The sequence below is a fragment of the Scyliorhinus torazame genome, chromosome 16 (genome assembly GCF_047496885.1).
Source record: "Scyliorhinus torazame isolate Kashiwa2021f chromosome 16, sScyTor2.1, whole genome shotgun sequence".
In the NCBI taxonomy this organism is placed as follows: Eukaryota; Metazoa; Chordata; class Chondrichthyes; order Carcharhiniformes; family Scyliorhinidae; genus Scyliorhinus; species Scyliorhinus torazame.
The window spans coordinates 161,872,005-161,897,408 of NC_092722.1; the positions used below are offsets into that span (position 1 = coordinate 161,872,005).

The 25,404-nt window shown below is 47.5% G+C and overlaps 1 protein-coding gene across 5 annotated transcripts in view; it reads left to right on the forward strand.

Annotated features, from left to right (window-relative positions):
• Positions 1–25,404, forward strand: part of plpp4 (phospholipid phosphatase 4) — a 400,047-nt gene that overhangs the window by 234,817 nt on the left and 139,826 nt on the right. For all 5 annotated transcript variants that reach the window (XM_072479340.1, XM_072479344.1, XM_072479343.1 and 2 more), the window contains one exon: positions 11,245–11,369. In XM_072479340.1, the coding sequence (XP_072335441.1) occupies positions 11,245–11,369 (125 nt within the window). The remainder of the gene's footprint in view (positions 1–11,244; positions 11,370–25,404) is intronic.

Here is a 25,404-nt window from a genome sequence, read left to right on the forward strand (position 1 = left end):
TGGATCTCACCCAAAAAGCTGGCAGAAAACACCCCACCAAAGCCAAAATAACACTTGGGATGCGATCTAACGGAAATGAAACAGAGGGTGTGATTTAACTAAATGGAAACAAAGTCCCATAGTGAACGTGCCAGGAAACACGAGGCTATAAAACGTGACTCACGTTTGATAAGGGGCCTCAACAGGGAACGTGCGGCCGAGGCCACTAATAGTCCCGTTTTGTGCACTGAGGCGCTCAGCTGGTGGCCTGGTAACCAGACTCTTGCTCCCATTGCCAGTAAAGGTGCCAGCAAGTGAGTCTATTTCTGTTCTGGGTGCCAGGCTGGTAGTGCCAGGATGTCTAGGTGGCACCAGTGCCAGGGTACCCCTCCACCTAGTGAGCATGCACCGGCAGGCCTCCAATCCCCTGGCAGACCTCAACAAGTGCTGTTCTGTCTGGTCCCCGTTTGTAGAGACCAGTTTTTTTTTTCAAAAAAATATACTTTATTCATAAAATTTATCATAAGCATTACAGAAACATTTCAAATTGTCTTGACTGTACATTTCCGGCAGAGTTACACATTGCCTTGACTTTCTTCCATTCAATTTTGATATTATTATACACATATCACTCTTTACATTACAAAGAGACCAGTGCTATACAGCACTCGCCCGAGGTCTCCTAGGCGAGGGAGATTGATCCCAAGTCTCGGGTAACTTGGGAATCTGCACATTAAAGTGAGACTAGCTAAAATTGACACGTAATCCAATAATGTAATTTCCTCCTTCAGTGGAAAGATGCGAGGCCCCCAAGCGTGGAATCCTGGATCAGCGATATGGCAGGGTTCATTAAATTGGAGAGGGTGAAATTCGCCTTGAGAGGGTCGGTACAAGGGTTCTTTAGGCGGTGGCAACCGTTCTTAGACTTTCTGGCAGAACGCTAGACATTGGTCAATGGCAGCAGCAGCTCGGGGAGGGGGTTACTTTATTTTTGTTTATGTTATTTACACTGGAGGGTCTGAGGGGGTGTATACACCTGTTGTGTTAAGTCGGGGTGTTTATGTTAATTTATTATTTATGGACATGGGGGGAGGGGTTTGGGGGGGTTGCTTTTTTAGATTGTGTTTTGTACTTAACCCTGTTGGGTTCTTTCTTCTTTCTCATTTTGTTATTGATATTTTATGAAAACTTTTAATGAAAATTTTTTTTTAAAATAATGTAATTTCCGATTTCTCACTCACCAATTTTTCCTTAATCAATTTAAGTAGTCCTCTCACTTCATGACTAAAAATTAGTTCAAAAGGACGAAATCTGGTTGACTCATTAGGTGCATCCCTAATTGCAAACAGTACGAATGGAATTCCTTTATCCCAATCCTCTGGATAATCGTGACAATAAGCCCTCAACATTTTCTTTAATGTCTGATGCCACCTTTCTAAAGCTCCCTGCGATTCTGGGTGGTACGCAGTTGATTTAAATTGTTTTATTCCTAAGCTATCCATAACTTCTTTGAATAACCTTGAGGTAAAATTTGATCCTTGATCCGATTGTATTTCTGTGGGTCGTCCATATCTAGTAAAGAATTTAAGTAACTCCTCCACAATCTTTTTAGCTGTAATATTACATACTCGAATGGACTCTGGAAACCTAGTAGACACATCCATTATCGTCAAAAGATATTGATCCCTATTTTTCGTTTTAGGAAGCGGTCCTACGCAATCAATTAGGACCCTTGTAAAAGGTTCCTCAAATGCTGGTATGGGTATTACGGGCGCTGGTTTGATCACTGTTTGAGGTTTCCCTATCACTTGACATGTGTGACATGATTGACAAAATTTAACTACATCTTTATGTAGTCCAGGCCAATAAAAATGTTTTTGTATTTTAGCTTGAGTTTTCCTTATTCCCAAATGACCTCCCACTGGCACCTCATGTACAACTCGCTACACCTCCTTTCTATACCCTACCGGCAATACAACTTGATGAACTTCTGCCCACTTTTCATCCGCCTGCATATATAAAGGTCTCCATTTTCTCATCAAGACATCACTTTTACGGTAATAACACTCTGGTATACACTCAGATTGCTCTTCCCTATATGCTTTCTGATACATCCATTTTATTTCTATATCTTTCTGTTGTAACTCCGCCAATTTTCCTGAACTAAAAATATTTGCCTCATCCTCCACCTGTTCTTGTTATTTTTCAAACATCCGATCAAAAATCGTTTCTGATAATTGATCTTCCACTTCATCTTCACTCTTTGATTTCTTCTCTTGTCCTAACCTGTGACTTTGAGACCTTGTTACTACACAATCCGGAAAAGAATCGCAGGATATTCGTCCTTCAACATTTCAGTTGATTGATTTTCTACTGGCGTATCCACCACAGTAGGCATCACTCCCACCTGCGGTCCAGTTATATCATTACCCAAGATAAACTATATTCCTGGGCAAGATAGTTTCTCTATTACTCCTCCAACACTTCACCACTCTTCACTGAACTTTCCAACCTTACCTTATTTAATGGAACACTCCTCCTCCCACCCTGAATTCCACATATCACCACCTTTTCTGGCAATATTCTTCCCAAACTACAAAGCTCCTCATCTCGTATCATTAAAGATTGACTAGCTCCCGTATCTCTTAAAACTGTGACTTTACCTGCTCTCTCACTACATCAGGAATTGAATTTTTAAACTCCTCCAAAAGCATAATTTCTCTGGGAGCTTCATGCGTTTCATCTATTTTCAAAGCCCTTATCCACATATCAAAATTACTCAGTTTGATCCTTTCAAACCCCATGTATGTTTGACCAGATTTGTTCCTTAAATTTCTGAACCTTTGTCTGTAGGCTTCAGGCATGAGTTCATATGCACCTAAGATGGATTTTTTTCACCTCCTCATACGTCCCAGATACCTCCTCTGGTAGTGATGCAAACACTTCACTAGCTCTACCTACCAACTTTGTTTGAATCAGTAATACCCACATGGCCTGTGGCCATTTCATTTGTTTAGCCACCTTCTCGAATGAAATGAAAAAGGCTTCTACCTCCTTCTCATCAAACCGTGGCAATGCGTGGACATATTTAAATAGATCTCCACCAAGCCTTCGACTATGAAGCTCTTTTTCTTTATCCTCATCAATCTCATCCAACTGTCCGTTTCCCTTTAAATTCGCAAATTTAACTGACTCATGTTTCATGGCCATTTTCTGAAGTTCAAACTCTCTCTCTTTTTCTTTTTCCCCTGATCTGTATCTCCCTTTCTCTTTCTTTTTGTTCTGCTCAGGCCATTCTTTCTTTTCTCCTTTCTCCTCTCTCCTTTTCTTTGTCCTCTCTATCTCTTTCTCTCTCTTTTTTTCTTTCCTCTCTATCGTATTCAAGCTGCTTTAATTATTTTTCATGTTCAAGCTGCTTAATCTGCAACTGGATCTTCGCCATTTCTAATGACTTAGACTGTATCTCAGACAATTTTAAATGCTCAGCTACTGCGGTAAGTACCTCTTCATTTCGCATGCTGTCGGGTAACGTTAACTGCAATGTTTTTGCCAAATCTAAAAGCCTTTTTTTAGTCTATGTTCGTAAGGTACTGTGTGTGACCATATCCCCCCCCAAAACTTCCGAGCCTCTGAAAGAGCCATTGTCCACAACACACTCCCTCTACAGGTGTGGTACAGCAGAAATGGAAAAATATATTTTTTAAGCAAAACAATGTTTATTCTATGAACTCAAGTTAACCTTTTTAAAACATACAGTGAACATCTTAGCAACCATCAATTCAAATACAACCCCCAAAGAATACAACGCTAAGTAATCCTTACTAAATTCCCAAACAACATTCAACAGCCAAAAGACCCTTTTAACACAAAGATCAGGTTTAAATTCACTATTGAGAGCAGTTACCACGTTGAAATCAGCAAATGAACATTCATAAGCTTGCAGAGATTCATACACATCTGCTGTGATTTCAGCTTCTCCAAAACTAAAATGAAACCAAACCCACCCTGCAGCAAAAAAGCCTAAAGCGAAAGTAAAAAGCCGACAGACAGCCCAGCTCCACCCACTCTCTGACATCACTGCAGTAATAAATACCCATTTCTTAAAGGTACTGTCACTACAGATATTCATATACACACCGATTTATAAACACCCATTCCTTAAAGGTACTCTCACTGCAGATATTTATATACACACCCATTTATAAATACCCATTTCTTAAAGGTACTCTCACATGACACTGGACAGACTGCAAGACTTGACAAAGGTCATATGGGCTGAAGAGGATCTGCAATTCATTCCAATCCAGTAGGGGAAAAAATATATCTTTCTGCAAATGGCTTCTTCCTATTTTATTAGCAGTCTGCAAGGCTGTCGGAAGGCAACCGCATTTGCAATGGATTAGCAATGCGTGTACCAGCCACAGGTAGTGGCCAGCCCCATGCAGCTAGGAGATCCAGGATGACAAAATTTTGGGGAGGAACCCAGCAGGCCTACCGTTGGTGTAACTGATTCCCCTGGGAGATTGGCAGAAGCCCTGCTGATTTTTCCAAGACCATTATGAACAAAGCGTTAGACAATGGAAAAATGTAAAAGTGGAATGTTTCACTTGGCACATCCTTTAAAATATATGCTGGCAATGGCATAAATAATGAGAACAAACTGTGAACATTATTTGTAACTGTTTTCATCAGTACAGCATCACTGCAAGGAATTAATGACCCGATACATCTCTTCTCCATAATGCAGTACTTCAGTAGCCTTGTCAGCCAGTTAGTTATTTAAAAGCTATGCATGTGAGAAGATTTCCAGATGCCCACACTATAATAGGATGCTTTACGTGCCTTGCTACATTTTATGATTTGTTACCTGATTTTCCAAAGAAGCATTGCTAACCTGGTTTTGCACATTTGAACACAGCTTGATGCATTAGACAAAATCTTCAATTGATGGTCACTTTTGCATTCCTCGCTCATTGTTGAATGTAAATGGAGTTCTAAAATCAATAGTCAATGATTATATTAATCTGAGTAATCAATCTTGTCACAGGCATATTGCATTCTCTAAACATCTTTCTACAACATTTAGAAGCCGGTTTAAAAAACAAATCTATGGTTCCCCATTAGTTTTCGTATGACTGGACCCAGATCTGTTACTCGAGACCTTAACACTAAGAGGTACAACAGCAATACCAGATGCTGCCAATGGAAGAGATTCAATTTATTCATTAGATTCAGAGTCACTGGGAGTTTCATCACAGTAATCTTCCACCATACCCAACTGGCCTACATTATCATTTTCCTGTGTCGCATTTAGGATTGTTTGAGAAAGGTAGGGGCATTTGCAGCACACAAGGAGGCTATTCATGTCTGTGCCAATATTTTTAGCCCTTCAAAAGTTTCAAGTAGCTACTCAGATCAGGTAGATTGCATTCATCCATTTGACCTCCTATTATTTTCAGTTTATTCCTATAGAGATAAAGGTCGCGATCTAACGGGAGAGGCATGAAGTGCGGTAGCGAGCGCGACATGCTTCCCAACGGCTGACCTGGCGTGACCTCGATGAGTATCTCATGTCGATTAGGGCCGGAAATGATCCCCCACGGCTTCATGGCAGAAATGGCTGTCCTGCCAGCTGATTCGCCTGGACCGTGCCCGGCAGCTCTCCGATAACAAGGGGGAGCAGCACATAGACCGCTCCCTCCAAACACACTGCAGATTGAGTCAACCATGATAGCCATGGCACCACAGAGACCTGCTCTATATTTCAGAGATGCCAGCCTGGCCAGGCTGCTAGACGGCGTGGAGTTGAGATGAGAGACCCTGTTCCTCCGAAGGGGGGCCTGGGAGGCAGTGGCAACGGCATCGGCCGTTAGCTCGGGCAGCGTCACGAGGAGGACCGCAGTCCGATGCAGGAAGAAGCTCAACGACCCCGGCCGAGCTGCACGGATGAGCTGATATCGACCCCCTGGCATTACGGTACTGCATTGTACTTTGTTTACCTGCTCCTTTCCAATTTTTGGAAAATCAATAAAAAGATGTAACGCTTTACCGGCCGCGACACGTGCTTGCTTGAGCGCGATGTGATCGTTAGATCGTGGGAGAAGCCACAGTCAGGAACCGCGCCAAGCACCAATTGGTTTGCGATCTAACCAGCACGCTCTGGTTGGTGAGATGAGGATCCCACTGCGACGCGGCGAGAAACCAGTAATCACCAATTAAAGCCAATCGCCAAATCACCAACGGAACGACTCTCTCTCTATCTAATGGCCTCGCGTGAGCTAACAGCCTCCCCAGCAAGTGGTCACGTGGGTGCCGATTAGTACACCTTTTTAAAAACGTGAAGCTGGTGAAATGGCTTCTGTGGGGTCGTGAGCAGCCTCATCAAACCCAAGCGGCAAGTCCGGGACACTGGGGTTGCTCCTCCAGGTGGGTGGGAGGAGACCACGGTGGGGGCTTCGGTCGGGAGGGTGGTGGACTGCCATCAGTCGGGGCGGGGGGCGGGCGGGGGGGGGGTCATCCATGTCACCCCCTGGATCTGTACCCATAGTGGGGGCAACTCCTGCTACTGTCTATCTGTCCCACTGACCACCCATAACCCCCACTGACTGTGGCGGCCTCCGAGCACACAGCTGACGCTATTGCTAATAGGGAATTGGCTATTGCGATAATGTGAACACTTTACAGCTCCCAAGGGGATTCCCGTGGGTACACATGCCATCTCACAGGTGAGAGTTACTGCTTCACATCCCAAACAAACCGTGAGGCCTGGACGCCGGAGGCTTCATCACCACAGAGGCAGAAGGCAACATCCAAACACCCAAAGGCTGGGTCTCAGCACTGGGGGCCAACCCTGCAACCAGAGGGTGGGTGTGTGCATTGGGGAGGAAACCAGCGTCTGGTCCAGGTAACGTTACCTGGGGCTGTCTGGGGTACACTGGGCTCCTGTGCCGGTGGGTACCCACTGCGGTTGGGGTGAGTGGGCAAGGTGTGTTGGACAGCACCCCAAGGGATGGCAGGGGATCTGAGCGGGAGGGGCCTTGGAGGACCAAAGGGTACCGGGCTGGAAGCCATCGCTGATTGAATTTCTCTCGCCCTCATCAATCCCTTACAGATATTAATATACACGATATGGGTGATATCTTGGACCCCCGGAAGCTGCCATCGCGGTGCTCGTGGCAGGCCAGGCGGCCAGACGTCAGAGAAGGCGGCAACAGCAGCAGCAACAGAGGCTCGAGGCGATGGCCCATGAGCAGGGCCCCGCCCCACACCCTGAGGGTTTGGTCCCACCAGGCCAGGGAGGGTCCCAGAGGGGGAGGCTGGCGACAGCCCAAGGTGTACTGGCATCGCTGGTCATTCGAACAGACGACGGACAGCGTGTGCTGCAGGAGGCTCCGCCTCAACAAGGGGACAGTGCGGAACCTGTGCCATGTCCTTTGCAAACCTGGCACCACATGGCAGAGGAGGATACCCGATCCCAGTAGTCATCAAGCTCACCGCAGCTCTTTACACCTCGGGATCATTCCAGGACTCGAGTGTGGAATTGTGCGGCATTTCCCAACCAACAGTCCACAAGTGTATCCGTGAAGTCATAGTTGCCCTGTTTGCCCTGGCATCGAACTATATAAACTTTCACCTGGACCAAGCCCAACATGATGACCGGGCAGCAGGATTCTCCGCCATCCTCAAGATGCCCCAGGTCCAGGAGGTAATAGATGGCACGCATGTCACCTTGCGCGCACTGGGCCATCAGGGAGTCCCCTATATCAACAGGAAGTGTTCCACTCCCTATATGTCCAGCTCGTATGTGACCACATGAAGATCGTGCATGTGTGTTCTCGCTTCCCACGGCGTGTGCACGGCAGCTACATCCTGGGGCAGTCGGAGATTCCCGGCATCTTCGAGGGCCACCCCAGGGTGACCGTGTGGCTGTTGGGGGAATCAGTGGTACCCGTTTAGGACCTGGCTAATGATGCCAGTACGGAAGCCAGTGACCGATGCGGAGACCTGATACAACAAGGCCCACGTGGCCACCTGGGCTGTCATTGAGCGGTGCATCAGACTGCTCAAAATGCGGTTCTGATGCCCCGACCACTCCGGTAGTGCCCTGCTGTATACCCCCCAGAGGGTCGCCTGCTTTGTGGTGCTCTGCTATGCCTTCCACAATCTGGCACAGCAGCGGGGCGACAGAAGAGGAGGAGGATCATGCGGCCACCTCGGAGAACGTGTCGGACCAGGAGGGGTTGGAGGATGGTCCCGGGAAGGACCCACAGGACCAGCTGGAGGAGGAAGGAAGTGGGAGTGGTGAGGGTCCGGAGTGGTGCCCGTGGGGCCTCGTTAAGTGGAGCAATTAACGTTAGATACTGGTGACGGCCTCGCTGGGTCGGCTGGCTGGAAACACCCAGCGATTCCCACTCGCCAACACACTTAGACCGAATTTGGTTAGTTCACACCCTATATTTTATTTCTACTATTTAACAATACAAATATCGATCACTTAAAACTACTTCTGTGACCTGACAGGTCCTCAAAAGTAACGGGGAGGATAATGAAAGGGTGCTGTTTGTGCAATGCAAATGACGGAGCGTTGTAAATCGACCTGGAATTCTGGAGATTTTCAATTCTTAGCATATCTCTTCATCGCCTGAATTTGCACAATAATACTCATGGGTCCTTTTTCCAGAGAGCTCCAACCCATTTTTCTGCGGACTGGGGTTGCCAACTCTAGTTGGATGTATTCCTCAAGATGTAATTTGCATGATGACCCAACTCCAACCAATCCACCTCCGCCATTGCTTATCTAACAATCAAGTGAAAAGTAGGGGGCTGGATTCTCCGCCCCGCCGCCCCACGTTTCTGCCCCGACCCGCCGTCCCGATGCTCCGTTACGCTGGCTGGTCAATGGGGTTTCCCATTATGGGGCAGCCCCATGCTGTCGGAAAACCCCTGAGCGCTGGCAAAACAGAGAATCTCGCCAGCAGAGAATCCCGCCCAGGCTCTTCGCTACCAGATTGGATGATGTCTGATTTCTGTCCACCTCCACAATTTATTTATAAAAGTTAAACAGAAATCTTCAAAGAAAGTGGAAATGATTCTCCTGGGTTACATCTTTAATATCTGGAGACTCCAGAATGACCCAGGAGGTATGGCAGTCCTGTATGTTTCTTAATTGATTCATTGATTATGCATTCCTTTGGCCTTTCATGTTTAATACCTCAGAGGTGACGACAACTTTGTAATTAGGTCTGAGGTGGTTTCATTGAGACAGGCTAACACAGTCATATTAACAAAGAACAAAGAACAATTACAGCACAGGAACAGGCCCTTCGGCCCTCCAAGCCTGCGCCGATCCAGATCCTCTATCTAAAACCGTCGCCTATTTTCTAAGGATCTGTATCCCTCTGCTCCCCGCCCATTCATGTATCTGTCTAGATACATCTTAAATGACGATATCGTGCCCGCCTCTACCACCTCCGCCGGCAATACGTTCCAGGCAACCACCACCCTCTGCGTAAAGAACTTTCCACCCATATCTCCCTTAAACTTTTCCCCTCTCACCTTGAACTCATGACCTCTAGTAATTGAATTCCCCACTCTGGGAAAAAGCTTCTTGCTATCCACCCCCTCTCCTGATTTTGTAGACCTCAATTAGGTTCCCCCTCAAACTCCGTCTTTCTAACAAAAATAATCCTAATCTACTCAACCTCTCTTCATATCTTCATAGCGCCCTCCATACCAGACAACATCCTGGTGAACCACCTCTGCACCCTCTCCAAAGCATCCACATCCTTTTGGTAATTTGGCGACCAGAACTGTACGCAGTTTTCCAAATGTGGCCGAGCCAAAGTCTTGTACAACTGTAAGATGACCTGCCAACTCTCGTGCTCAATATCTCTTCCGATGAAGGAAAGCATGCCGTATGCCTTCTTGACCATTCTATCGACCTGCACAGCCACCTTTAGGGTACAATGGACCTAAATACCCAGATCTCTCTGTACATCAATTTTCCCCAGGGCTTTTTCATTTACCGTATAGTTTGCTCTTGAATTGGATCTTCCAAAACGCATCACCTTGCATTTGCCCGGATTGAACATCGAAATAAAAAGCTTTAGCTACTGTATCTGTCTATAAATGTGTTAAAACTTTATGTTCAGGTGCATTTACTATCAACTTTTTCTGTGACAAATGTCTTCTGTCCACATTTATAATCAGACCTGCCTATGTAAATTTACCATGATGTAATGACATTTTCCCAACAGTAGAGACACTTCAGTGGGAGGATCTCATGACTGTATTTACATCGCCAGTTTCCATCATAAATGTGGCCAAGGGCATTAATAATGAAACTGTGGAAATAATGATGCCATGTCTGACTTTTAAAGAGGGGGCTGAATTATAGATGCACACCCTGGTCCAATCATGCCACCCTTTAGCTGAGGACCAAACTTAATCATGACTCCAAGGTAAATCGATTATTTTATAAACAATTTGCATTTACTGAATCTGTATCACATGATCTCAAGCACAAAGTTACATTTCCTGTTTTATTACATTGTTCTTTCAATTGTGCAAACAGCCTAAAGCCTTATTTATGAAATTAGAGATTATAAAAGTGCACTTCTGCAATGGGCAACGTTATGCAACAATTCATGGGAAATGTCAATAGGGATTTTGCTTCTGCAGTCAATAACCTATGTACAGATTATAGTCCAGACCAACTACCTGTACTGGGTGAAGCATTTTTCTTCTCACGAGTGTGAACTTCTGTATCTTGTTATGTTTATGACTCTTGTTTCTAAAAGCCGTACAAATTAGAATATGTGGTGCTGCTGCACTATTTAGTTCACAACCTTAAACATTTTACGGAAGATAATGGGTTCAGGAGAGGCTTTTATCTTCAGCTGCCATCAAGAACTTTTTGCAACATGTCAAGTGCTCAATTGAGGCACAGTGGATGATAAAGGAAGCCTTCAGTTACTCTGTACCCTCTGAGATCAATGCTTAGAAGCGAGAGAGCTCAAATAGAATTATTTCCGATTGTATGACTTGAGTGAATGCGCACTCCTTTTCATACATCAAATGGGGAAGCTACAACCCTTTCCAAAACATCTCTTCTAAGTGAATTATTTTTAGAGCAAATTGTTAAGTATTCTGGGCAGATCTGACATAATTACTCAGCTATCAAAGTATATGCCCCTGAAATTACTTTTTCCTTTACAAAATCACAAAACTGTTGTGCTTAAATCCTCACGATGTACTTTCTTTCAGACCACGTCCTGATTTCTTTCACCGCTGCTTTCCGGATGGTGTAATGAATCCAGAGATGCACTGCACAGGTGATCCGGATATAGTGTCAGAGGGCAGAAAGAGTTTCCCTAGCAGTCATTCCTCCTGTAAGTCTGAAATAATTCTTTTTTTTTTCTCATTGGTTTCCATTCTGCATCATTTTTCAACTCATAGTCGTAGGTAATCATGTTCTCAGTGCATTTCTTCAGCTAGGAGACAGAAGAACAGCTAAGGATCTCTCCTCGATCTATGTATCAGTGCTACTTTGAAATAGCACTTGTTTGTTTCACTATTGTTCATATTGGGATTCAAAAGGAGAACTTCACATTATCTTAGATGAAACTTCTTTGGCTTCAATCTAAATCAAAGCTCAACAGGTCGTTGAGTGGCCTTCCCAAAGAGAAAGCTCCAAACTTGCAGCAAAGAACTGGCATTGAAAACTCCAAAAATTTAATCTTAAATGTAAATATTAAAAAGTCAACAACAGATGGAAATCAAAATGTAATTAACATTGTAAATCTTACAGACTTTAACTCAATTATAGAGTTATACAATTTACAGTGCAGCAGGAGGCAATTCAGCCCATAGGGTCTGCACCAGCCCTTGGAATGAGCACCCTACTTAAGCCCACACCTCAACCCTGTCCCCATAACCCAGTAACACCACCTAACTGAAGGGCAATTTAGCGTGACCAATCCACCTAACCAGCACATCTTTGGACTGTGGGAGGAAACCGGAGCACCGAGAGGAAACCCAGCCCTTGGAAAGAGCACCCTATGCCTCCAACCTATCCCAGTAGCCCCACCTAACCTTTTTGGACACCAAGGAGCAATTTAGCATGGCCAATCCACCTAACTTGCACATCTTTAGACTGTGGGAGGAAACCGGAGCACCCGGAGGAAACCAACGCAGACACGGGGAGAAAGTGCATACTCCGTACAGTCACCCGAGGCCGGAATTGAACCCGGGTCCCTGGAGCTGTGAGGCAGCAGTACTAACCACTCTGCCACCTTGCCCCCCCTGGTCTGGTATAAAGTTGGGCATCACCTACTCTCCCATTGTAACTTTGGTGAAAGATTGGTGAAAACCCTGGAGAAACAGAGTAAAAGAGCATTTATGCCAGATCTTCATGATTCGTGATAATCTTCTTTTATGGTAGGAGATCGGAGTAGCATCCAGAAATTCCAACTCTATGCATTCACTGGTACAAGCCTGTATTGTGCTTAAATCTTTATTTTTCTTTGTTTGTATTTAAAAACTTGTGAAACTAGCAGTATTTTTCACAAGCCTAGTGGTACTTTCCTTTTCCTGCACTACTTTAGAGGTTAAGAGCACAGAAGGGGACCATTCAGGGCGACATTTCAATGCCAGCTCTTTGAGAGAGTTATCTAAAGCTAACCCCACTGTCCATTCCTCTCCAGAACTTGCTATCTTCCCCAGCTCCCAAAGTCATTTTTCCCAAAGTCATTTTTTCCACTTAAGCAATGTAGTTGTCTTTGCTTCTGTAGCGAGGAATTACTTGCTCCAACAACTTTGTACAACAATGTTTCTCCAAACTCTTCTCAATTGATTAGTGACTGTTTCTCAACATCATGTGTGAAAGGATTTGAAATAAATTCATTATGGTTATCTGATCCTTGAGAAAAAAAGTCAAACTTTTCATTGTACCTCGGTACACATGACAATAAATCTAAATCTAAAATCTAAATCTAATCACTGAGCAATATTAACTTGACCAGGTATCTATGTCAGCAAAGAAGATATTATTTAAGATGAAGAAGAGGAGGAATTAATTCGCTGAATCTTTAGAATTCTCTTCTCCAGGGGAAGCTAATCATCATAGAATCATAGAATTTACAGTGCAGAAGGAGGCCATTTGGCCCATAGAGTCTGCACCGGCTCTTGGAAAAGAGCACCCTACTTGGAAAAGCCCACACCTCCACCCTATCCCTGTAACCCCACCCAACACTAAGGGCACTTTTGGACACTAAGGGCAATTTAGCATGGCCAATCCACCTAACCTGCACATCTTTGGACTGTGGGAGGAAACCGGAGCACCCGGAGGAAACCCACGCGCACACGGGGAGGACGTGCAGACTCCGCACAGACAGTGACCCAAGCCGGAATCGAACCTGGGACCCTGGAGCTGTGAAGCAATTGTGCTATCCACTATGCTACCGTGCTGCCCGCACCTTCTGCACTAAGATATTGAACATACCCACAGCTGAGGTAGACAGCTTCTTGAACTATAGGGATGCCAAGGGTTATGGAGAACAGGAAGGAAAGTGGAGGCCAAGATCAGATCAGCAATGATTTTACAACAGTAGAGCAGGTTCGAGGGGTTTTATGGCTTACTCCTGCTCAAGTTTTTCTTATTCCAATGCAAATTTCCCTGTATAACCAACCCAGCAGATGTGTGCTGAAAAATATAAAGTACATAAGAATCTTTGTACGACAAGAGAATAATGCAGGGAGAAGCCAATACATAACCAATACATAAATTACAACATTTCACCATCCCCCATTAGGTACTTCAAACTATTGCAGAAGGTTGGCAATGGTCGTGCTACTGTTTTGTTTACTAAGGTGGGATGAGGTAGGGTCATATTCAGGGGTAGGGAGCTCTTCAGAATTTGTTTATTTAAGAGAGTATTGTTCAATTCCTGAAATTGTTCAGTTTGAGTTTTCCATGTGCATAATGAAGCTCATAAGGAGCGTGCAGAAGATAGGAAATTCCCATTTATTTGTACGTTAATGCTTTAAAGCCACAAAATTTCATCGAACAAAATAGTGACTATGTGGTCCTTTCAATGGCATCCATGTTTTACAATTTCTTGCCTGAGTTAGTGTCAAACCACGCAAAAAATTATGGTCTTAGTTGAAACTGCATTGAATGTGGAGTTGCTAATGGAAAGCAATTACATGATACACCATAATTTAAAACTCGATATTATGTCAATATAATGGTTTGGAGAAATCATATATAAAAAGTGACAGTATCATGAAATAAATTATTTCTGTCCCTCTGCTGACTCAATGCAACATCATCATTTAATGGCATGCCAAAATAAATTACACTGAAAGCATATCTTTTAGTCTGGCGTTCAATCATTTCAGCACAGCCGATTGTGGTGAGGTTGATGGATGGGACATTACTGCTAAATTTAATCCTATCAAATTTAGGGCATCATTTTCAACTTGGCATTCACAGTGGTACGAATTTAGATTTGAATATGCATTAGCATTTCACACTGGAAGGAGCATACACATTTTTATCCATGCTGACACTCTTCAGTGCCTATGTCACTGTTCCAGCATACTACAACAAAGATGTGCAGAGGTGGAAAATTGGCCTCCTGGTGCTTGGGAGCTTGCCAATTTCCTTCAAACTGGTTATTATTATTTGTCACTTTCCGATTTAAACTTAAGAATGTTAATATTGTCGCACTGTTCTGTCCCTGTCTCCTATGCATTGAATGCTGTTGCCCCGTGTCCAGGAGATGCTGGCACAGTAATGTTAATGAACTAACAACTCAGAGGCCCAGTCTAATGTTCTGAGAACGTGGGTTCAAATCCCACCACGCCAGCTGGAATTTGGAATTGAAAGCTAACCTCATTAATGGTGACCATGAAACTATCATTGATTGTCAGGGAAAACCCGCCTGCCCTTTAGGGAAGAAGATCTGCCATCCTTACCTGGTCTGGCCGCCATGTGACTCCAGAACCACAGCAATGTAGTTGACTGCTAACTGCCCTCTGAAATGACCTAGCAAGCCACTCAGTTCAAGGGCAATTAGGGATGGCGAACAAATGTTGGCCTTACCAGCAATGCCCACATGTTATTAGAGAATAGGAGGGGGGGGGGGGATTCTTCATTCAGGTACAAGTGCAACTATCACAGTCCAAGGTTTCCATCCTCAGGTCCTGGTAAATGATGCAATGATGCTTGATGAGTTGCTAATTACAGCTTGTGTAAAAGTTGCTGGATGCAGAAAGGAACATTGAAACAATATTCAGGTTCAGTCCCCATATGTTAATTATGCCAGATCAGAATGCAGCGTGAGATAGAGCAGCACGGTAGCATTGTGGATAGCACAATTGCTTCACAGCTCCAGGGTCCCAGGTTCGATTCCGGCTTGGATCACTGTCTGTGCGGAGTCTGCACATCATCCCCGTGTGTGCGTGGGTTTCCTCCGGGTGCTCCGGTTTCCTCCCACAGTCCAAAGATGTGCAGGTTAGGTGGATTGGCCGTGATAAATTGCCCTTAGTGTCCAAAATTGCCCTTAGTATTGGGTGGGGTTACTGGGTTATGGGGATAGTGTGGAGGTGTTGACCTTGGGTAGGGTGCTCTTTCCAAGAGTCAGTGCAGACTTGATGGGCCGAATGGCCTCCTTCTGCACTGTAAATTCTATGATAATCTGATCTATTTCAATCTGCATACACTGCTGTAATCCATTGCAACCCATTTCTGAACACCTTCTACCCCCAAATATCAATATCAAAAATATAAAAAATAAATCTGTGTCACCTTTTGGATGTTACCTCAGCAGAAAGCAGACCAAAGTTAGTGTGAGTGGCATCCTGGAGGTGAAACTAACATTCATCTTCTCCTACCTGATTATAAACTACGACACTGAGATACTTCCTGAATTCCTCATGCGGACGTAGTATAACTGGAGTAACTATAAATGCCACAGACCTCACAGAGATAGAAGATGGATTTGCTAACACTTTGGACAATGATTTTTTATTAATGTGGGCAGTTCTGAAAATATTTAGTGCACATTTCTATGTATAAATGTCTGATCAACAATACTGCTACTGGCAAACAATTTTTAAAGAAATATTTAGCTATACTATTAATTTAATAGTGAAGTTGCCTGTTGTTCTTAGGGGGAAACGTCAGTTGTAATAGTTAGACTGTAAACGCACTTCACATTTATCAAAAACTCAATGTTTTCTGCAATATTTTACTGCAACACTGGCAGCTTTCTCACAATCTTGGGTGATTAACTCATTTTTCACAGCTTCTTGCTGTTGAAATTCCCTTGGGTAATTTGTTCAGCAATTTGCTGTTCATCTACAGCGAGCTGTTTTTCTCCAACGTCCATCACCCGCTGCGCTTCTTTGCCATTCTTTTGCTATCCCTCTTCCACTCGAATTGCCAGGAGAAATCATTATGTCATCTTCATCCTTCATTTGCTTCACCTGGAACATCGCATTCAATTCCTTTGATTTCCAAACCGCTACAGGTCTGCTTTCCTCTTTGGGGCAATAGGGCCCTTTTTTTTCCTTCGTACCTTCTTCACAAAGGTACTTTTTGTGGATCGGGTGGTATTCCTTCTGTACGACTGCTGCTAAACCGTGTACCATTAAGGTTCACTTTCAGGAGACTTAAATACATTCACACTAAAGTGAACACATGCAATTGTGATGTATTTACCCAAGCTTCTCATAAGAAAATTGATTTGATCTTGTACCAGATCTAATGGAAGTGGATCATTTAAGTCTTATTCACTACATTGCATTTTTGCCAATCTTGGTTTCATAAAGCAAGGTGTTATCATGAAAAGTGTAAACGTTAAATCATCAAAAAGAATTGCAATTCCACAAAATCAATTACAAAGTTAAATTATTCCAAGATGTGGACTAGGAACATAAGAACAGGAGTAGGCCAATTAGACCCTCAAGTCTATTCCACAATTTATTTAGATTGTGGGTGATGTGTATTTGCATTGCAGTTATCAGGAAGAATGTATTATTGGTTTAAACTGTACAACCATACTTTCACAGCTAGAGCTGTGACCAAAACCTAGAAATAGATATTTGGGGGTTATCCATATAGGATATGTTATAACCTGCTTGGATCCAATAGGCTGAAAACAATTGGTTACCCCATGTTCCTTGGGGATTATGAGCTCCCCAATGAGGGGGAGAAGGAAAGAGGGGTAATAGCAGATAATTTCAAAGGGAATCCAGAAGTCTTCAAAGGACGTATAAGTTAGAAAAGCATGATAAAAGTAGAAGTGCGATCAATTAAGGACCAAAAAGGAAATTTACACATGGAGACAAGGGGCATGGCTGAGGTATGAAATAAATGCAAAGCATGTCCCTTTACCAAGGAAGGAGATGCTGTGCAGATCATGGTGAAAGAGTAAAGAGATTCTTAAAGGGTTTAAAATTGATAACGAGGGGGTATGGAAAGGCAGTCTGTATTGGAGGTTGATAAGACACCAGGACCAACTACGGTGCAACCAGGGATACTGAAGAAAGTGAAGGCAGAAATCGGCGCACAGGCCATTATATTTCCAGTCCTCCTTAGACTCAGAGATGACGTCAGAGGGCTGGAGATTGGAAATGTTACAGCTTTGCTCAAAAAAGGGTGTGAAGATAAACACAGCAACAACAAACCTGTCAGTTTAACCCGAGTGGCAGTAAAAAAAAATATATATATATATATATGACTTTGTTCTTCATGGTATCTAGTAACTCCATATATGTTAAAAGGAAATGGGAGGTGGATCAACAACAGGATATCCTGATGGAAGACTGGAATTAAATCTGTCCTGAGGCCCACCTTAGTACTTGCTCAAATATTTGTAAAAAATATAAATGGAAGCTCATTACTAAGCACTTCAGAACACCACGTATTACTGTAAAGGTTGGCTCTTCCCATACAAGCAATTGCTGGAGAGACTGTGGAGAACCAAGTTGTGCCCAACAAGGTTAGTATTGGGATAGGATGTTCAAAACATTGCCTGAGGTATTCCACATGGACATCCCACAGACTCCCTTAACTGTTCAGTTGGAGACAATTCCAGAGGGATGGCTTATAGCTGCCATTAAAAGCATTACCTTTAATTCGCTGAAACCCACATGCCCAACCTATTTAGCTTGGTTATGTCAGATGAGAGAGCTATTTGAGATGGAAGGAATCATGTGTGCATTACACTTAAAAAAGTGAAAAATGCTTTCGGAGGTGGACCCCAGTAATGGGATTATTGTTCACATGAACTAAAGATAAAGATGCCATAGTCCCAAATGACCATAGGCTGCTTTCCCCTTTGACCTGAGGGTCACCACACCTCAAGCAAGAGACACGTTTAAGAAGGCAGGGCATTCAAGAAAAACATCAGCCGGTATGGGAACAAATCCACCAGAGAGTAACCCCCCACCCCCCGCCAACCTCATACCAACCCCACCCCAATCTGATAACACGTGTCCCTGCAACTTGAATCTTTAAACTGGAAGTGCCTTTGTCACATTGCTTCTTTTATATTTATGTCAATAGTATTGATGATTAATGGGTTGTACAAATGTAATCCTTTTGACTATGTTAATCTCTTGCTCAGTACATGTTGATGTAAGAAAAAGTAAAAATAAAAAACAATGGTCTGGATTCTCCAAAAATGGGGCTGTGTCCCGACGTCTGCGTAGGTTTGAGGGAAAGCCTATGTATAATTTCTGCTTCTTGTGTTTTTGTTTCTTTTCCTTGTTGGGGGGGGGTTTTGTTGAAAATTTGTTGAAAAATTTGAATAAATATATTTTCAAAAAGAAAGTCCTGAGGTATTCTCCTACCTGCAGGGGGGGCTGGTAAGGCCCCGGAGCGCTTCTTGCAGCTCTGGCTGCGTTTAAGGGCCCCCGGACTTCCGGTCGGGAGTCCATGCATGCGCCTTCAGCGTCCGTGCCATGCGACATGGCGGACTCGCACCGCGGACCGACCCCAAAAATCTAGCCCCCCACCCCCCCCCACCCCCGCCCGCCGAGATCGCACATGCCCGCGAGACCATGCCGCCCGATCGCTCCCTGGCTGTCCATGAGGGCCCCCCCCCCCCCCGGTGATCAAACCCCCCGCCCCCACACCAGGGCGGCTGCAGACTGAGTCCGCAGCCGCCACCTGAGGTTCCCGACGGCCGATACGTAGTTAGAACCACGCTGGCGGGAACTTGGCCCAGTTTTGGGTGGAGAATCACGGGGGGGTGGGGGGGGGGGGGGCCTCTGTCAATGGCCCCCTACCCGCGCCGCGTAGATCGCGCGCAAGTGATTCTCGAGCGATCCTCCGGGGACCGGTGGTGGGGTTGGATGGTGTGGTCCCACACATCCGGGGGTGGGGGTGGGGAAGGAGCGGTGGGAGGCGACAAAGGCTGCGGGCGGCCAAGGCCCGCCATGGCAGGGTGGATACAACGGACAGACCCCGTGCCGGCAGACACTCGGCTGTCCACCCAACCTGTTCGCTGTCGCGGCACAGGCAGCCCGGCCGTCCTGACGTGTGCCAGACCCCTCCCACACCCCCACTAAACTGGCGGCACCCACCAGCGGGTAGGTCCAGGGCGGCACACACGGCAGTATCTGGTGAGGGCAGTGGCACCAGGCGATGGCCCTGGCAGGGGGGACAGCCGACAGGTCTCAGGGCACCGAGGGGGCAGAGGTGGGGCGCGTGCTGGCAACTGGGCTGGCCATGTAGCCCATGGCACCTGATTGTGGAGGGGATATACCAATGCTGAAACCAGGTCTACTCCCACTCCCTACAGATCGTATAATGTTCAGCCATCTTACAGCGTTGTTGGCCGCCGTGGCGGGGGCTGCTGCCCTGCATGAGGCCCAGTGGGAGCTGGAGCACGACAGGGAGGTGGCGGAGCTGGTTGTAGAGCAGCGGGCTGCAGTGGGGCACATGCAAGCCGCCCAGACCGCTTGGCCACACGCCCGAGAGGCGCAGGAGGAGCATCACGCTGTGTGGGAGCCACAGCAGGAGGATGATGAGGAGGAGGAGGGTGTGCCACGGCCACGGAGGCGTCCGATGCAACAACATGTATACCGGCCCCGCATGTCCTTCGACAGACATACAGGACATGGCACCCCAGGAGACCCCCGACCGCAGGTCTGATGAAGACATTGAGGTTGCGTCACAGCTGTCCCATCCACCCTCCGCAAGCGCAGATACTCTCACCTCGGTTGGCCATTTTAGTTGTGAGGCTTCTGGGACACTCACTGGTGCGCACCACACAGTCGCTCCGGTACAGCAGGTGGAGGTAGGAGCAGCCGAGGGACCGGGCGGTCGGAGGGCAGCCCATCCCCTGAAAACACCTGCCGCCCAGACGGGTCCCGGGTTCCTGGAGTTCCCCTGCCCACCCAAAGACCCGATGCAGTCAGGGACCCAGGGCCGTGATAGTGTGACGGCTGGTTTACAGCACCTACAGACGCAAGTGCAGGAATGCATCCACGTCCAGGAGCAGGAAATGGTGCCGGTCATGAGTGCCACACAGACCAACACCGCACGGGTGGCGTCCGCGGTGGAGACAATGGTGGCGACGGTGTCGGGCATGGGACTGAGTTTGCAGGGCCTGGGGCTATCTGTGCAGGCGTCCTCCGCGGCCCAGGACAGGGCTGCCATCTCACAGGCAGCCATGAGCCTAAGCCAGCTGAACATCGCAGAGGTGCTCAACAACCTGGCGTGGTCTCAGCAGGCCACGGCCCAGTCCCAGCAGGATGTCGCTGAGAGCATCAGCGCCATTGCCCGGGTGACTCTCCCCCTCTCTCTCTGCCTCGCTTTCTGCATGAAAAACATGGAGACTGAAGGCGTGTTTAGCTAGCCCAGCTGCTCCTGCCTTTGTTTTCAGGTGTGATCATTTTGCATCTTTCTCCCAGTAAGCCTCAACCTGGATCCACCTGTCCCCATGGTGATCAAGCTTGTTACTCAGGCTTGTCAGGTGGAATTCAAAGCAAATCAAATGATCCTCTTCATTCCTCAATTTTACTTTGAATTACAGAGATATTGCAGGACATAATCATCTTGTAAAACCTCATAATACAATGTGAATCAGATGGCGAACTAGACATTTTTCCACTTTGGATAGCTAATCTAAGAGGGTAGCCAGGGAAAGGGTTGGCCCACTGAAAGACAGGGGAGGGAATCTATGTGTGGAGCCAGAGGAAATGGGCGAAGTGCTAAATGAATACTTTGCATCAGTTTTCACAAAGGGAAGGAATTGGTGGATGTTGAGTCTGGAGAAGGGTGTGTAGACAGCCTGGGTCACATTGAGATCCAAAAAGATGAGGTGTTGGGCGTCTTGAAAAATATTAAGGTGGATAGGTTCCAAGGGCCTGATGGGATCTACCCCAGAATACTGAAGGAGGCAAGAGAGGAAATTGCTGAGGCCTTGACAGAAATCTTTGGATCCTCACTATCTTCAGCTGATGTCCCGGAGGACTGGAGAATAGCCAATGTTGTTCCTTTGTTTAAGAAAGGTAGCAAGGACTTCCGGTTGCGGCTATGCCTAGGTAGGTCGCACGTTTGGCAGGGCCCGCCAGGAACGGACTTTTGGGCTCTTCAGAGGGGCCCCAACGGCAATTGTTCGACGGCTTCCAGTGTGAGAATGTGACAGCAAGGTCCCCCCGACATTATATGGATTGGACCAGGAGTGGAACGGCTAAAAAAGTGATCCTGGTGCAGCGGAAAGTGCGAGGGAGGAAAAGCAAGATGGTGACGGGTAGAGACCAAGCAGCGTGGGCGCATTGGTCGCAGGAGCAGCAGGAATTCCTTAAACGCTGCTTTGCGGAGCTGAAGATAGAAATGCTGGTGCCAATACAGGCGGCAATTGAGAAGTTTGTGGAGACCCAGAAGGCCCAAGGGGCGGCGATCCAGGAGGTGCGGCAAAAAGCCTTGGAGAACGAGGACGAGATCTTGGGCCTGGCGGTGAAGGTGGAGGCGCACGAGGTGCTGCACAGGAGGTGGCAGGAAAAATTTGAGGACCTGGAGAATAGGTCGAGGGGGAAGAATCTTCGGATTCTGGGTATCCCTGAAGGAGTGGAGGGGCCCGATGCCGGGGCATATATGAGCACGATGCTCAATTCGCTGATGGGCACGGGAGCTTTCCCGAGGCCCCTGGAGCTGGATGGGGCTCATCGGGTCCTGGCAAGAGACCCAAAGCCAACGAGCCGCCAAGGGCTGTAGTGGTGAGGTTCCACCGCTTTATGAACAGAGAGTGTGTCCTGAGATGGGCCAAAAAAGAACGGAGCAGCAGGTGGGAGAACACGGAGATCCATATTTACCAGGACTGGAGTGCGGAGGTGGCTAAGAAGAAAGCTGGTTTTAACCGGGCTAAGCCGGTTCTCCATCGGAAGGGGGTGAAGTTCAGGATGTTGCAGCCAGTGCGATTGTGGGTCACGTTCCAAGATCGGCACCAGTATTTTGAGACACCTGATGAGGCATGGAACTTTATTCAGGCTGAAAAGTTGGACTCAAACGGAGGGTTATTTACTGTGTTTACTGCGTTTGGGGATTGTTCTTTTTGGTTTGAGTGCTGGGTGGGGATGGGTGAATGGATTTGATGTGGGGGCTGTGAGAGAGTGTGGGCGTCGGTATTGGAGGGGCAGGGCCCCGCAGAAGAAGAGGGGGGTGGAGGCCCGGGGATGGGGAGTTGGGGTAAGGCCGCAAAAAGGAGCTACGCCAGAGGGGGCGGGGCCGGCTCAGACGGAAAGCGCGGGCTTTTTCCCACGCTAGGGAAAGATGGGGCCGGGGCCGGGGGGGGAAGGGCAGTGCTGGAGAGGAGCGCACATTGACTGCCAAGGGGTGGGGGGGATTCTCACACTGGGGGGTTGATGGAATGGCGGGAGAGGCCGGGTCAGCAGGAGTCAGCTGACTTACGGGAGTGTCATGGGGGGAGAAAAGGATCTAGCGGGGGGGGAGGGAGGGGAACTGGGTTGCTGCTGCATTGGCCAAAGGGGAGCTGGAAGTAGGAGAGGTGATCAGGGCGGGGGTCCGCCGCCTGGGGGACTGGAGAGTGCGGGAGGTGCGGGCACGTGGCTGGCCTAGAAAAGGAGGTAGCTAGTCAGCAGGGCAGGGGGGGGGGGGGGGGGGGGGGGGGGGGAGGGGGTGGTGGTGGTGGTGAGTAGCCCCCTGATCCGGCTGATAACTTGGAATGTGAGTGGCCTGAACGGGCCGGTCAAGAGGGCCCGGGTGTTCGCGCACTTAAAGGGACTGAAGGCAGACGTGGTTATGCTCCAGGAGATACATCTGAAGGTGGCAGATCAGGTTAGGCTGAGAAAGGAGTGGGTAGGGCAGGTCTTTCATTCAGGGCTGGATGCGAAGAACAGAGGGGTTGCAATACTGGTGGGGAAGCGGGTGTCGTTCGAGGCACTGAATATTGTAGTGGATAATGGAGGTCGATATGTGATGGTCAGTGGTAGGTTGCAGGGGGTGCGGGTGGTACTGGTGAACGTATATGCCCCGAATTGGGATGATGCCGGATTTATGAAACGCATGCTGGGTCGGATTCCGGATCTGGAGGCAGGAAGCTTGATAATGGAGGGGAACTTTAACACGGTGCTGGACCCAGCACTGGACCATTCTAGGTCCAGAACAGGTTTATGAGTATGGGGAGAAGGCGAGTCGGATGCTGGTGCATCAGCTTCGTAAGAGGGAGGTAGCAAGGGAGATTGGTGGAGTTAGGAATAGAGGGGGGAATACGGTGCGGAGTGCGGTGAGAATAAACGAGGTATTTAGGGACTTCAATGGGGATCTGTACAGGTCTGAGCCCCCAGCGGGGGAGGAGGGGATGCGACGATTCCTAGATCAGCTGAGGTTCCCGAGGGTGGAGAAGGAGCAGGTGGCTGGTTTGGGGGCGCCGATTGGGCTGGAGGAGCTGGTTAAAGGATTGGGGAGCATGCAGGCGGGGAAGGCCCCGGGGCCGGATGGGTTCCCGGTTGAATTTTATAGGAAATACATGGACCTGCTGGGCCCGTTGCTAGTGAGGACTTTTAATAAGGTGAGGGAGGAGGGGACCTTGCCCCCCGACAATGTCCAGGGCGCTGATTTCTTTGATCTTGAAGCAGGACAAGGATCCATTGCAATGTGCAATAGACCGCTCTCGCTCCTCAATGTTGACGCTAAGTTGCTGGCGAAGGTGCTGGCTACGAGAATTGAGGATTGTGTCCCGGGGGTGATTCATGAGGACCAGACGGGATTTGTGAAGGTTAGGCAGCTAAATACAAATGTGCGGAGGCTCCTCAATGTGATTATGATGCCCTCGGTGGAGGGGGAAGCGGAGGTAATGGCAGCTATGGACGCGGAGAAGGCCTTTGATCGGGTGGTGGGAGTATCTTTGGGAAGTGTTGCGGAGGTTTGGGTTCGGGGAGGGGTTCATCAATTGGGTTAGACTGCTATATGGAGCCCCGGTGGCGAGTGTGGCTATGAACCGGCGGATGTCGGAGTACTTTCGGCTGTACCGGGGTCGAGACATTATCCCCCTTGTTGTTTGCACTGGTAATTGAGCCACTGGCCATGGCACTGAGGGAGTCCAGGAAATGGAAGGGACTGGTCTGGGGGGGAGAGGAACACCGGGTGTCGTTGTATGCCGATGACCTGTTGTTGTATGTTGCGGATCCAGTGGAGGGGATGGCGGAGGTCATGCGGATCCTTAGGGAGTTTGGGGACTTTTAGGAGTATAAACTCAACGTAGGGAAGAGTGAGCTCTTTGTGGTGCATTCAGGGGACCAGGGAAGGGGGATAGACGAGCTCCCGCTGAAGAGAGCGGAAAGGAGCTTTCGGTACGTAGGGATCCAAGTAGTTAGGAGTTGGGGGGCCCTGCACAAGCTCAATTTGACGCGGTTGGTGGAGCAGATGGAGGAAGATTTTAAAAGGTGGGATATGCTGCCACTCTCACTGGCGGGTAGGGTGCAGTCGGTAAAAATGACGGTCCTTCCGAGGTTTCTCTTTGTGTTCCAGTGCCTTCCCATTTTGATCCCCAAGGCCTTTTTCAAACGGGTAAGTCGGTGCATCATGAGATTTGTGTGGGCGAATAAGACCCCGAGGGTCAAGAGGGTGTTTCTGGAGCGTAGCAGGGGCATGGGGGGCTGGCGCTGCCGAATTTGTGTGGCTATTATTGGGCAGCCAATGTGGCGATGATCTGTAAGTGGGTAATGGAGGGAGAGGGGGCGGCGTGGAAGAGGTTAGAGATGGTGTCCTGTGTGGGCACGAGCCTGAGGGCGCTGGTTACGGCACCGCTGCCACTCCCGCTGACAAGGTACACCACAAGTCCGGTGGTGGCGGTGACGCTGAACATCTGGGGGCAGTGGAGGCGACACAGGGGCGAGGTGGGGGCCTTGGTTTGGTCCCTGATTCGGGAGAACCATCGGTTCGTCCCT